At 49.6% G+C, this 14,437-nt stretch overlaps 3 protein-coding genes across 3 annotated transcripts; all 3 read left to right on the top strand.

Moving 5' to 3' along the window:
- Nucleotides 1-646: 646 nt before the first annotated feature.
- On the top strand, nucleotides 647-4,095 carry A1O9_04760 (chitin synthase 1; the record flags this gene model as incomplete). The annotated part of the gene is made up of 2 exons (XM_013407048.1): nucleotides 647-2,759; nucleotides 2,810-4,095. The coding sequence occupies 2 exons, from the start codon at nucleotides 647-649 to the stop codon at nucleotides 4,093-4,095; spliced, it is 3,399 nt and encodes a 1,132-aa protein (XP_013262502.1).
- Nucleotides 4,096-8,565: 4,470 nt separating this feature from the next.
- Nucleotides 8,566-10,812, top strand: A1O9_04761 (uncharacterized protein; the record flags this gene model as incomplete). Its single annotated transcript, XM_013407049.1, has 1 exon — nucleotides 8,566-10,812. The coding sequence occupies one exon, from the start codon at nucleotides 8,566-8,568 to the stop codon at nucleotides 10,810-10,812; it is 2,247 nt and encodes a 748-aa protein (XP_013262503.1).
- Nucleotides 10,813-11,309: 497 nt separating this feature from the next.
- On the top strand, nucleotides 11,310-13,616 carry A1O9_04762 (ATP-dependent RNA helicase dbp2; the record flags this gene model as incomplete). Its single annotated transcript, XM_013407050.1, has 5 exons — nucleotides 11,310-11,368; nucleotides 11,505-12,607; nucleotides 12,663-12,770; nucleotides 13,237-13,365; nucleotides 13,417-13,616. The coding sequence occupies 5 exons, from the start codon at nucleotides 11,310-11,312 to the stop codon at nucleotides 13,614-13,616; spliced, it is 1,599 nt and encodes a 532-aa protein (XP_013262504.1).
- Nucleotides 13,617-14,437: the final 821 nt, after the last annotated feature.

A 14,437-nucleotide genomic window follows, 5' to 3' on the forward strand; every position in this document is an offset into this window, starting at 1 on the left:
GCTTTGTTGAACCGGCTGTTCAAAGAACGGTGATGGGTTTTCGAGGCAGCGCTGAAGGCCTTCCGTAACACCCTGGTTCAGCAGCATTGGACCTACCTTCTCGCTAGTTACTCTGTTGGGAGGGTAGGACTGTTGTGATGAAGGGAGATGCCACCAGCTTGCACGTCTGTTCCAATGAGCTGTCAGTGGAAGAACACGCAGAAATACCTTATGTGTAAGGACTCAAAGGGTTCAATGTGATGCACTCGAATTGAGAAAGGCCCTCTTTCATAAAGAGATGACGACAAGGCCCAAATAGGAATTATACAGAGCACCGCTAGAGAAGGAAAACATGGTGCTCATACAAGGCTGCCAGGCTAAGCGCTGATGCCAAGCCTTGGCGCTGTTGCTGTTGCCGTGGTGACCTGATTCCCTGTTTGGGATGCGTCATCAAAGCCTTGTCTGCAACACGAACTAGAGCACATCCTACCAATGCACAATCTTATTCGATCATTGAATTCTCCGAGTGACACAGGAAGCATCCATTATCATTGTATACGTGTGTTCTATTATCTATTTTGCTGCGCATGGACACGACTCTGATCTGATTCCACCATCATTTATCCTTCGTTGGTAAACAAACCTGGCTGAACCTTTTTTTTTCACAATGGACGGACATCCAACACCCAGTCGTCCACCTCCAAGCTACCCGGATGGACTTCCATCGTACGTTAGCACACCAACCGAGGAGGACAATATGAGTATCCCAGGAAACAACTCACCTCTGAGACTGCTCCCGCAGCCTCAGGATGACTACAGATCGTATGTGAAAACTCCCAGTGCATTTACCCACCACATCCCACCGTGGTCAGGCAAGCGCAAGCCCGTTTCAGCTCTAAAGGTATCCCGTGTTACTTGGGATGATTTCCCTCAGAAAGACTCCCCAAGGAGCGCTCGAATGGAGAGTCCGGTGTCTTCTTTGATCGCAGAAGCTGAAGAGAAGCTCAACCGCACGCGCAAGACCCAGGTCTTTATTGGCCGCAGCCCAACTCTGAAGGCTAGCGTAAGGTTGAAGAAGAGTCCACAGACTGACACAGCCATCTCTTATAGATCCACTACATCTAGTCGAACCTCTCCCGACCGATATCATAGGCCTGGAGTTTCCACTGCATACAGCTCGAGGCCTAGTTCAAGTCTCGGGCGAGCCCCCTCAATCCCGCTCCCTACAGCAAATCCTCGATCTCCTATCCGACCCTCCACTCCATCAAGAGTATCCACCGACTGGGGAAGAGCATCAAGTGTAAATTATGAGCCTTCAGACATTAATGGTAGCCCTCGTCCAGGGACGCCTTCTTCACAATATGGAGGGAGCCCGAGACGTCCACTGCCTCCAGCACCTCTGTTTTCGGTGAAAGGGGCTGCGTCAGAGACCGCAATACCAATGCCAGACATAGACGGAGACCATGATGTCTTCTCTAGCGGTCATTCAATTAGACCCGACAATGACCCCCGAGCAAGTCTCAAATCCGCTCACTCCTACATGACAGATTCTACATTTACGGAAGACAACAATGACTCTGAAGAGGTCATGACTGAGAAAATGGGTGGCTATGGCCCCGCACCGGAAGGAAAGCAAGACAGAAGAGGCCTAAGAGAGGCCCAAATGACCAAGAAAGAAGTTCATCTGATCAACGGGGAGCTGATTTTAGAGACCAAAATCCCAACCATTTTACACAGCTTTCTACCTCGAAGAGACGAACGGGAGTTTACCCATCTGCGCTACACAGCGGTAACATGTGATCCAGACGACTTTGTTGTTAATGGATACAAACTCAGACAAAATATCGGATCTACCATGCGGGAAACAGAGCTTTTCATCTGTGTCACCATGTACAATGAAGGGGAAATCGAATTTACCAGGACCATGCACGGAATCATGCGAAATATCTCCCATTTCTGTTCCAGAACAAAATCAAGAACCTGGGGCAAGGATGGCTGGCAGAAGATCGTGGTGTGTGTTATCGCCGATGGACGACAAAAAGTGCATCCTCGAACCTTGAATGCTCTGGCCGCACTGGGAGTCTACCAAGACGGAATTGCTAAGAATGTCGTCAATAAGAAAGAGGTCACTGCTCATGTCTATGAGTACACGACTCAAGTCTCTCTCGACGAGACACTCAAGTTCAAGGGCGCCGAGAAGGGGATTGTCCCTTGCCAGATGATTTTCTGCTTGAAGGAGCAGAACAAGAAAAAGCTCAACTCTCACCGATGGTTCTTCAATGCATTTGGTCGGGCCCTCGTTCCCAACGTATGCATTCTGCTTGATGTCGGTACAAAACCGGATTCTAAAGCACTGTACCACCTTTGGAAGGCTTTCGATCAAGACTCAAATGTCGCTGGTGCAGCTGGCGAAATTAAAGCTGACAAAGGGAAAGGCTGGATGGGTCTCCTCAATCCTCTTGTTGCATCTCAGAACTTTGAGTACAAGATGAGCAATATCCTTGACAAACCATTGGAATCCGTCTTTGGATACATCACTGTGTTGCCGGGTGCCCTGTCAGCATATCGTTACTATGCGCTCCAGAATGATCCCAGCGGGCATGGACCTCTCAGTCAATACTTCAAGGGAGAAACCCTTCACGGCGCCGATGCCGATGTATTCACTGCGAACATGTATCTGGCTGAAGATCGAATCCTTTGCTGGGAGCTCGTGGCCAAGCGGGGCGAGCAATGGGTATTGAAGTTCGTCAAGAGTGCGTATGGTGAAACAGATGTCCCTGGTAAGAGTGTATTCGATTCTTGGGCAAATCTTTGCTAACCTTGAATGCAGATACCGTGCCCGAGTTCATATCTCAGCGTCGTCGATGGCTCAACGGCGCATTCTTTGCTGCTGTATATTCGCTCGTCCATTTCAAGCAGATTTGGTCGACAGATCACACTTTGACTCGAAAGATCCTTCTGCACATCGAATTCTTGTATCAGCTCGTCTCAGTGCTTTTCACCTTCTTCTCTCTGGCAAACTTCTATCTCACCTTCTACTTTATTGCCGGTTCACTCGCAGATCCACTTCTCGACCCTTTCGGCCACAACATCGGAAAATATATCTTTGTGGTCCTACGCTATGTGACTGTGCTGTCAATATGTCTACAATTTATTGTCAGCTTGGGGAACAGACCTCAAGGTGCCAAACGCTTGTTTATGGGCAGCATGGTAACATATTCCATCATCATGGCGTACACCACCTTCGCGTCTCTGTACATCGTAATCAAACAACTGACTGCGCATACGCTGGAGGACACGGATCCGCAATCTCCATACAAGCTCGGGAACAACGTATTCACTAATCTCATCGTGAGCACTGTCAGCACTATTGGCCTTTACTTCCTGATGTCTTTCCTCTACTTGGATCCATGGCATATGTTCACCAGTACAGCGCAGTACTTTGCATTGTTGCCCTCGTACATCTGCACTCTGCAAGTTTACGCCTTCTGCAACACCCACGATGTCACCTGGGGTACTAAAGGTGATAATGTACTGCACACAGACCTTGGGATGGCAAAGGCTACGGGAAGTGGAAATACGGTCGAGATGGAAATGCCTTCGGAGCAGCACGATATTGATTCTAGCTACGACGTTGCACTTCGCAATCTTCGTGATCGGCTTGAGGTCCCCAAGCCGGCCCCAAGTGAGAATCAGCTTCAAGAGGACTACTACAAATCTGTCCGAACATACATGGTAGCGACCTGGCTTGTCTGCAATGGCATCCTCGCCATGGCCGTCTCGGAGGCATACCCTGTTGGCTCGCACATCAACAAGAATACATACCTTATCTTTCTCCTCTGGTCTGTTGCTGCACTTGCAGTTTTTCGTGCCATTGGCTCTTCCACATTTTTGGTCCTCAATATCATCTCTGCGGTCGTTGAAGGAAGGATCCAAGCTAAGTTCGAGCGCATTTTTGGAGGTGGTGATGAGAACGGACGACATAAAACAGGTTTGGGAAGTGGATTCTCGGAATCTGGAAAGACCGGTGTGACGGGCTCCACTGGCTCTGGCATGAGTTTGAGTGATGTTACCAGTAAGATTAGTGAGAAGTTCAGTTGGATTGGGAAGAGATAAGCATGTTTTGGTTATGATGGAATTTTCATGGCTGTAATGGAGTTTGTCACGATTTCCAAAGTGCCATCAATACAATGGCATCTGATGGGGTAGGGTTCGGACGAGTTCATGGGTTTCTTGACTCGTGGATATGTATCATGCTTGCTTTCTCCGAAAGATCCGGACGGCGTTGAATTGTAATTGCACTGAGAATACTACGGTATAGACGAAAAGCTGAAGGTTTTCACGACGGAATAATCGGGAAACATTGTCGTGTGTATTGGCCTGTTTCGCAACGTTCTCGGCTTCTCATACACAAAAGGTTACACAAACTCGAGTCTTGGTGCAAAAGACTCTGATGATCAATAGAATACGAGTCGTGTTCAGCTGGGAATCGAACTTACCTGACTGGGATGTGAATGGGGGTTTGGGGCTTTAATAACTACCAGCTATATAGCTAGTAGGGTTCTAATCCTCTCTAGGGAGAAGATCGAAACACATTTCAATAACGACGTTGTTTTGTTTGTTTGCTGTGTATTCTCGTACTTCGAGCCTCTAAACAAATCAGCGTAGGTTAGGGAAAAGATTGCTTACCTCCTTTTCCTGCTAGCACAATTTCCAACGCCAAAAACCAAAAGACAACAAAAGAAAATTATACTTTACCTTGTGGGTAGGTGGAGGAGGAGGACCGGGGGACATAATGTTCTATGGCGAAGGTCTAACCAGTACTAGAGCTCGCCGATTCATCGTCACCATCACAGGGACTCCAACTCAATATTGTGCTCTTTGGTAAAGCGTCGCGTCGCTCGGCGACCATACCCAGGGCTAGACTCCTTCTCCTTCGAGACTTCGTTCACACGAGTGCGGAGCTGAGCCCGGTCGCGCTGTATGGGACGAGGACGCGCATGGCGAACAGCCGGAGGCGATGGTAGCCGACGAGATTCAGGGGACGATGGCAGGGAAATTGGAGATTGTGCTCTCTCGCGCCCAAGGGCCCTACCTTTAGCCTCCTTCTGATGGCGGCCATATTCACTGTCTTTCGTGGGCTTTCGAACACGTGGAGGAGGTCGTCTGCCTACACCTCCCGACAGGGTGATGCGAGCGTGCCCACCGTACGGCCGCGAGAGTCGAGGCGATGGTAGGAGAGTTTCTGGAGATGTTGCTTGCTCTCGCTCGAGTTGCTCCAAAGCAAGGGCTCTGGCTTCAGCCTCCTCGTGATGGCGAGCAAAGTCGCTACCCTTCACAGGCTCGATCGTCCGAGTTGCAACCTTCTTTGGCTTCGGAAGCCGGGTCATGCCGACTCCATTGGGAGGAGTCTGTGCATTTCGATCTCGGGATTTTGTCAGCATGCGAGGTGTCCCATTGAGTGGCTGTCGCTCGTTATGTGGACGAAATCGGCTGGAAGATGTAAGATTGGAGTCGACGATGATTTGCGCGGGACGAGGGTGAGGTAGGGGAGGGATCTGTGCCGCAAATTCATTTTCCCAGTTAGAGTCGCCTAGCAGAGCGGCTTGTGGCAGGGTAAAGTCGAATTGACTGGCACCGTCGACAGCGTCAAGGGATGAGAAACCGAGTACAGGCAGTTCTTGCTGTTGAGGAACGATGTTCCGCTGCGGTTGTGACCGCGAGATGGCGCCCAACACAGCGGGTACGCTTCCTGAGTCCACATTACACACTGGCTTGCCAGCTTTGAGCAAAATATAATATCCACTGCGGCCACCGTTGTTGATAACAAGTGGTGGTGGAGGAAATGTTGGGCCTGGGTGGCTGGCAGGGAAGTTCATCATACCAGATAGCGGCTGTGGTACAGCAGGGCGGGTAAAGAGCGGTTGAGGAACGAAATCACTCAGACCTTCTGCGCCAGTGCCGAGAGTCTCATCAACATTGAAGTCTTCTAAGCTCTCACCGAGAATCTCATCAACATCGAAGTCTTCTAGATCCAAAGTCGCACTGTTAGCCTCATCTGAGCCTAGAGCTGGGACGTCGTTGAAATACTCTACATCCAGAGTCATGTCATTGGCATTCTGGGTTAGAGCCTGGTCTGGGACATCAGTCCAATCGGATAGACCAGTAGACCAGTCTTCTCGATTGAGATGATTGTAAAAGTCGGTTGCGTCGCCATCCTGGTTGACGAAGTCATTGGGAGGCGAGTCTTCAGAAATATCAAGAGGACTCTCCCGCGTCGCCCCGGCAGATAGATTGGTACCTTCTCCTCCGGTCTCCGACACCCCTAGAATCTCATCGGCTGTGAAGTTCCACAAATCAATCTCTGGACCATATCCTTCGTCGTCCAACTGCGGCATCACGTCCGAAGGGTCAGCACCAGAATTGGCACTACTCCTCGGCCGAATTCCTTCAAACGTTGCCAGAAATTCCTGCTGCATCTCTTCATCTTCACGCCGCCCCGATGGGTTGAAATCGACACTCATGGGAGAGGTGGGGGGTTGCTCAAGAGTGAATTCCATGAGCACTGAGTATTGCTAGCCGTCGACGCCTTGTTGCGGAATGTTGGGATAGGCACTGAGCTTTGAAAATATCGCTGAGGTTTTGCCGTCAAAAAGTCCTACCAAAAATCGGCTTGGGTTGTCTCGACGTCCGATTTTGATAGATCTGTGGTTTTGATTGCAAACTCTGTGAAAGCTGGTGGTCTCATGGAGTGCTGTACGACAATTGACACCTTTATACTGCAACACTGCTGCGGAAGGTTCTTCTGACCAAGCGGAACAAGGACTACCAACAAAGGCATTGAATTTCTCGTAATTTGTCTCCATTGATTGTGTCCTCTTTGAGGGGATTCCATCATTGTTGACTTTGTTTTCCTTTGTATTTGAGCTTTGCCATGTGCTTTATAGCTGACTCCTTGCTTTCGAGAACAATGGACCGAGGGAAGATGGTCAGGCATCAATGGACTCCTCCCTTTATCCAGCAGTTCTCTTCACTCGACGCGTCACATCATTTCTAATTCCACTCCAGCCACTTGTACCACTCATACCACTGTAAGTCTTCAGATCCCTAAAACCTTTCTCAGTAACAAGCACAAACATTCCTAAGCTGGACCATCAACACTCTAAGCTCCGACACCAATAAAAAGCAAACACGCCAAGCCTTCCGTGTGAGATTCCAAAGATGGGGTTCGACACTGCTGGTTTTATCGGTATCGGTATCGCCTTGGTAGCACTGACTGCGATGGGAGCGTATATCAGTTATCGCCTCTGCACGAAGCGAGGACGTGCCAGTCAGTCAGATTCACACAAGCAGTATTTGGCGGATGTGGAAGCTAGGGCTGGTAAGGAGACCTATAAGCCGCGTCATGCTTCGTCACCGCTGCACCGTCACTCAAGAGCCTCTCCTGTGGTTGATTCCAGTCCAAACCGGACGAACCTTGGTGCTAGTAGGGCCTTTCAAAACGGGCCACCGAAGCCAGTCACTGGGCAAGGCTCCCAAACAACGCGAAAGACGACCACGGTTGCTCAGACAGTTCGCAGAACACCGCCAAAAGGAGCAGCAAATGGTCATCGCACATCAAAAGGAGAGGTAGACATTTGGAGGCTACGGTCCTCAGTTTTACTCACGCTCGTTGAGCCTGCAGGACGGAGGCTGGATCATTCAAAACCGGGTGACATTCTCTTGGAGCCACGCCAAGGTGGAAGACATGTCGAACAGTGCTGGATCTAGCCAGCACTGCAATATTTCCACCCTCCCCTCGCCTTCGTGAACAACCGCGGCATACCAGAGGAAGACGAACAGTCAGCGGAACTAGCGATCCTGTGAGTCCCCTCAGTCAGTTCAACAGTAATGACAATGAGTAATTGAAATTTCATTTCTTCGAAGAATGTACAGAGTACAGCTTTTCATGTTCCTGCTCGAGAGGTGGAACCAGCACCGTGAGTTCGTGATTCCCCTATGTATTGCCGTCAATTCTTAGCCAATAGTTGTTTGCAATGACGTCAGCTCGGCAATAAGTTTTTCCGTTTTCCCGTTGAATCCATATCAGGTGCGCCTTCGGCCGAGATTCAGCTGCCTATCTCCGAGCGGTCGTCGACCACAAAGCATCTCAGGTCGTAAGGCCACCATGACCTCCACATATGTAGCGCAAACACGTGCTAGGCTGACGCAGCTGGAGATTCATGCCCGTCGCATTTCTTGATGTCAGCCTGTATGTACCACTGTGTCAAAAGAAGAGACTTGGTTGACCATTACATCCATCATCAGGCAGCAGAACGGACCTTTCAGGACAGCTCATTTCTCGCCAATCTTTTCCAGTGCCTTACTCGCTCTTTTCCTAAGCCGCAAACGCTCACACTTGCAAGGCTTGAACTAATTTAGTGGACGAAAAGGAAATGCTAAGTAACATGTCCAGAGTCACATGCCGATGGTTGTGATCCTCCAATCACGAAAGACTTCGATCTCTACCTAGGTCTTCCTACGTATTCAACTTTGTTCGGTTTTAAGCCTTGGTTTTTTTCGGCATAGCTCACACTCACCGAAGAAATGGGTCAGAAGCGGCGTCGCTTGGCCTTATCTTGTGTTGCTTGCCGTCGTCGGAAGGTTAAGTGTGACAGAACGTTTCCCACATGTAATCGTTGTCAGAAAGGGAATGTCGCCTGTGATTATGTCGCCTACACTGGCAAATCGGACGAACCGGCTCACACTCCTGGATCCGAGGGAAGCTCAAATGCTCAGAGAGCGCGAGAGGTGTCTGTTAGCTCATGGGCCGAGGACGCAAATACCTGGCAGGCACGCGCAAAACTGCATTCTAATACCCGTTCTCAGCCCGAGGCGAGTGCTTCTATAACCACTCCATCATTTGCGAATCGCCCTCCAAATCAAAAGCTGTTGGAACTTCAGGAACGTGTCTTCGAGCTTGAGACGTATGTGCGAGCTGCTGGATCCAGACCCGTCTCATCTGAGAAGTACCTTGGTATGGGCCATCCGATAGGCCCGGGAGCTTCCCAAGGAAAACGGGCCTTTCAAGAGCATGAAAGAGCTTTGCTTCGCGGGAAGAGTTTTAAGACACAGTATTTCGGACCTAGTCACCCCGCGGGCATTCTTCTCCAATACGAAGAACTTTCAAGCTTTGTGAAAACTATACTCGGTCATATACCTGCTTTGGAGAAAGCCAGACTTGCGTTCAAACAGAACCGGCCGGAGCTAGGACGGACACTGATGCCATCACAGTTTGAGACACTTGCTAGTATGGTTCCTGACCAGAAGCGAACCGACGCACTAGTACAGGAATATTTCGCCACAATTGAGACTACCTACCGCATCCTCCACATGCCGACATTCTTCCAAAGCTATAAGGAGTTCTGGAAGTCTTCTAGCAACGTGTCCGCACCTTTCCTGGCTCAGCTACTCCTCATCTGTGCTTGCGTCAATTCCGCAGTGGAAGGTGGCCCAACAGGCTTCCGTGGACGAAGCTCTGCTTCACGGGAGATGTCTGTGAACTGGCTTGACTGTGCCGAAGACTGGGTTGACTTGCAGAGCCAGAAACACGTAACTCTGGAGGTTTTCCAGGTGCGAACTTTGGTGGTTCTTGCGAAGCGGCTGAATTGCGTTAAGATCAAAAGAGAGTGGACTATGACCGGACATTTACTGCGACTCGCTATGTCTTCGGGATTGCACAGGGAACCGACAGTTTTGAGCAATCGCATCTCCGTTTTCGACCAGGAAATGCGCAGAAGACTATGGTTTACCATTCTAGAGGTGGAAACACAGTCCTGCCTCGATCGTGGAATGCCTGCAACCATCCATCCTTTTGACTGGGACTGCTTACCACCTCTCAACATCCATGACGAGGACTTCGACTTGATGACGGAAAAGATGCCTCCGGTAAGACCAATGAGTGAGTTCACGAGAACGTCCTTTCTCTGCGTCGCACAGCAGCACTTGCATCTACGACTAGACATGCTATCGAGAATAAACAGCATAAAAGTCTGTCTTGAGAGTGGAATAGCAGCAGAGTACGATCAGAAGCTCAGAATATTTCTTGATGATATTCCCCCCTGGAGGGAGAACCCGTCCAGCACGACAGCGCACATGCTGTCTCGATTGCTGCTTTACGAATTCCTACTCGTTATCCATGAACCCAACTCGGCCTCTCACGATGAGCAAGCACAGAGTTTTTTCACCCGCGCGGCGCGGCGAAACGCTGCACAGAACACTCTCAAAATCTACACAGAAATGAGCCAAAGTGTGAGCCGAATTTTTAGCAACATTCGTGAAGATTTATTCCGAGCCTGTCTTGCGCTTTGTCATGATATTGTTGCTTCGAAGAACGCAGCCGATGATTGGATGCAGGACAGTAACCTCGCAGTGGAAATGATTGGAAAGGCCGTTGATCTGATGGAGGCTAGAATACGATGTCTTGGTCAAGGCTTTCACTCTTTCTGGTTAGGTGCAAGTGCACTAGGTTTGTTGCGAGCCAAGTTATCCCCTCTACTCCCAATGGAGGAGTTTACCAAGCAAACAGCAGATCGGGTGTCCCGATTACATGTTTTCATGATGGGGGAGCAGATGGCTCAACAGACACCTGGCAGCGGCTTCGAGGAGGCTGCTATGAGTGGCGCGAGTACTTTGGTAGGAATGAGTGGGAATCCAGATTCTCATCAAGCATCAGGTCAAGCAGATATGGACTTCTTTGGCAATTCAGGGCAAATTTTCAACGTCTTTTCAGACACATTGTTTGACTTTGACGTGACAGATATCTGGAATACCGGTGGCTATCCGCAGTTTTAGGGAATAGGGCTACTATACTCGATGGTGAGGGCTGGGTAACATATGATGTGCTCCCTCCTCATTCAGAAGGATCGCCTTTGGTGCTGGGAATGGGAATAGTCACACGTTGTGGTTACACAACTCGTACCCATGGGTTTCGGTCCAAGAGTGACCGAGTAGGAGTGAAATTGTGATATTGACGTCATCGGTCGGCAGTCATCTTAATGCCAAGATACTTCGGCTGACCTGCCGTTCTAGGCGCGCTTATCGCTGCCTTCCGGTTCAATTTCTTCTCGCCGCTTCCAAAATTTCACCACCTCAAAACTTCGCCCCTTCCTCTCCCTCTTCTCAAACGTCCCAAATTCTACCTCCCCAATCCTTCATTCTTCTAACCCTTCAAATCTCTCCCTAAAATCTCCTCTCGTCTTCTAGTCTACTTACACTTCTTGTACACTTGCTCCCCTATCCTTGCGCTCACCTCGTGTATCCAGCACGTAATCATCAAACTGGCGCCAAACATGTCTTACGGTGGTGGCTACGGCTCCCGTGGCGGCGACTACAATGGAAATTCTAACGGGTATGTACTCCCTGAAATCTCTGCACTATTTCAGCCCTTCTTGGATGAGTTCGTCATCTCGCCGTCACTTCTTTGATGACTGCGGCGACGCATTATGTATCAGCCCAGTTTTAGTACATCACTAACGATTCATTAGATATGGCGGTGGCAACTCTAATGGCTACTCCAACGGTTACTCTAGCGGCTACGGCGGTTCCAATGGATACTCTGGCGGCGGCGGTGGAGACAAAATGTCCAACCTGGGCGCAGGCTTGAAGCAACAAACCTGGGATCTCGCAACCATGCCCAAATTCGAAAAATCGTTCTACAAGGAAGATCCCGCAGTCACTTCTCGTTCCCAGCGTGATGTGGACGAATTTCGCAGAAAGTTTGAGATCTCCGTTCAAGGCACCAAAGTTCCCCGCCCCGTTGAAAATTTTGATGAGGCTGGTTTCCCGGCCTACGTGATGTCAGAAGTGAAGGCTCAAGGATTCCCTCGCCCTACTGCGATTCAGTCTCAAGGTTGGCCCATGGCCTTGTCCGGACGTGATGTTGTCGGTATTGCCGAAACCGGTTCTGGAAAAACCCTGACGTACTGTCTCCCTGCCATCGTCCACATCAACGCCCAACCTCTCTTAGCCCCTGGTGATGGTCCAATCGTCCTTGTTTTGGCACCGACCCGAGAACTCGCAGTTCAAATCCAACAGGAAATTACCAAATTCGGCAAATCTTCTCGCATTAGGAATACTTGTGTCTATGGTGGTGTTCCAAAAGGTGGTCAGATCCGCGATCTCAGTAGGGGTGTGGAAGTCTGCATCGCTACTCCTGGACGTCTCATTGACATGCTTGAATCTGGAAAGACCAACCTCCGTCGGGTCACCTACCTTGTTCTCGATGAGGCTGATCGTATGTTGGACATGGGTTTCGAGCCTCAAATTCGAAAAATCATTGGTCAGATTCGCCCTGACCGTCAAACTTGCATGTGGTCAGCAACATGGCCCAAAGAAGTGCGTCAACTGGCATCCGACTATCTCAACGACTTCATTCAGGTCAACATTGGCTCGTTAGATCTCTCTGCGAATCATCGCATTACTCAAATCGTGGAAGTCGTTTCCGAATTTGAAAAGAGAGATCGCATGACCAAACATCTCGAGCAGATCATGGAGGATCGCAGCAATAAGATCCTAATTTTCACCGGAACAAAGCGCGTTGCGGACGACATCACAAGATTCCTTCGTCAAGATGGTTGGCCAGCACTTTGTAAGCTCCATCACTGATCAAGACATATTCAAAGTTTTACTAATTCTTTTTGCAGCAATTCATGGTGACAAGCAACAGAACGAACGTGACTGGGTCCTGAACGAATTCAAGACTGGCAAGAGCCCAATCATGGTTGCTACGGACGTCGCGTCTCGTGGTATTGGTATGAAAAGAAAACACCCCCACTCCCTTCCCCCTCTTTTATGTTGATTTTTGCATTTCTTACCATTGCCGTCGTGTGATATGATGCCCTCTCTCTTCTCTCGTTACGCTCCGAATATGCGTAATTTGTCCAGGCTTCGTGTTCGTTCTCGTTGGTCCTTGACCTAGGAAATCTTGGATTGCTTTGCAGCTTGCCAGGAGACAGCATATCTGACTTCCAGTTCCGTTTCGTTTCTGAACGAATGGAGGTATACTTAACTTGATCATTCAAGCTGCAAATCCAGGACTTCTTCCAGAGGACCGTAGACGGTTGCCATTTCCCGGGACATGGACATTGGCCATTTCGCAAAATGATAAATGCTCCGAGTGTCACAGAGAGTGATTGCATCTCCGCTCACACGACCACACATGGTCCCCAACGCCTCCGTAAGACTTCCATTTGGCTAGTTGCTAACCTATACCTCAAGATGTTCGCGATATTACTCATGTGTTCAACTATGACTACCCAAACAACTCAGAGGACTACGTTCACCGAATTGGTCGAACTGGTCGAGCGGGCCGCAAGGGGACTGCGATCACTTTGTTCACCACTGAGAGTAAGTATATCCTCATCAAATTTTCGGGAATCCAGTACTGACCTTTCGCAGATGCCAAACAAGCTCGTGATTTGGTCAGTGTTCTACAGGAGTCCAAGCAGGCCATCGACCCTCGTCTCGCGGAGATGGGCCGCTACTCAGGTGGTGGCGGTGGTCGCGGCTACGGCGGTCGCGGCGGTCACCGCGGTGGCCGTGGTGGTGGTGGATTCACTGCCAGCAATTCTGCTCCCCTCGGCCGCAGCCGGTGGTAAGGATTTCAAGCGACTCGACCCAGAAAACGATTATGTTCTCGATGATGGCCATTTTCGCTATTCTTTAGATCATGCACATGTTTCTTCTCGGGCGAGATATTCAATAGACCGATTATGGGTTGCATTGGAAGGTTGACGGCGTTACAAGGTCAGGGATTTTAAGGTCGACACATGGCTGTGTTTTGCTCGGGGTTTAGGTCAAGTTCATTGATTCAAAAGAAACTATTGTTTCCAGGAGAGATGTCATGTCAGCTAGACATGTTCGAGCTGACAATACGTACACCAGGGATTGGTGAGTGAGTGCGGGCATGTCCTCTCAAGGCATAGAGCACTTTCGTACAAGCATGGGCAGGCTGTTGAAGAACCAATAGAGAGTAGAGATGCTTCATAGCTGTGTACAATAAACATGCAGTTACCAGTAACTGTCCGACAATTTTTGTTTGTTAGATCCACGGGCCCCGTCCAGAGATTGGCCACCAACAGGCGACGCAAGCTTGTCTACTACTCGAAATGACCGATGCTGCTGCTGATCATGTAGTCGTCGTAGCACACGAAACTCTCTACCTTGTGCCAAAAGTCTCAAATACGGCTCGCATGTGGGCACAATCAAAAAGTTCCTTGATATTGCTTGTGTATGGGGTCAACGGAAATGTGACTTGCCAACAAGCAAGCAGCGGTCTCCAGCCTCGCTTCTAGAGTGTTGCATGTGCAAAGGGATAAAAGTAGATAGATATTCCGTACTTGTCCCCTGAAATGTGATGGACAGTGTAGATGTAATATAATCTGGTGCTGTGGAGACCAACAGACGCTCGAGCGGTGGA

The sequence above is a fragment of the Exophiala aquamarina genome (assembly GCF_000709125.1).
Source record: "Exophiala aquamarina CBS 119918 chromosome Unknown aczIA-supercont1.3, whole genome shotgun sequence".
Classification (NCBI taxonomy): Eukaryota; Fungi; Ascomycota; class Eurotiomycetes; order Chaetothyriales; family Herpotrichiellaceae; genus Exophiala; species Exophiala aquamarina.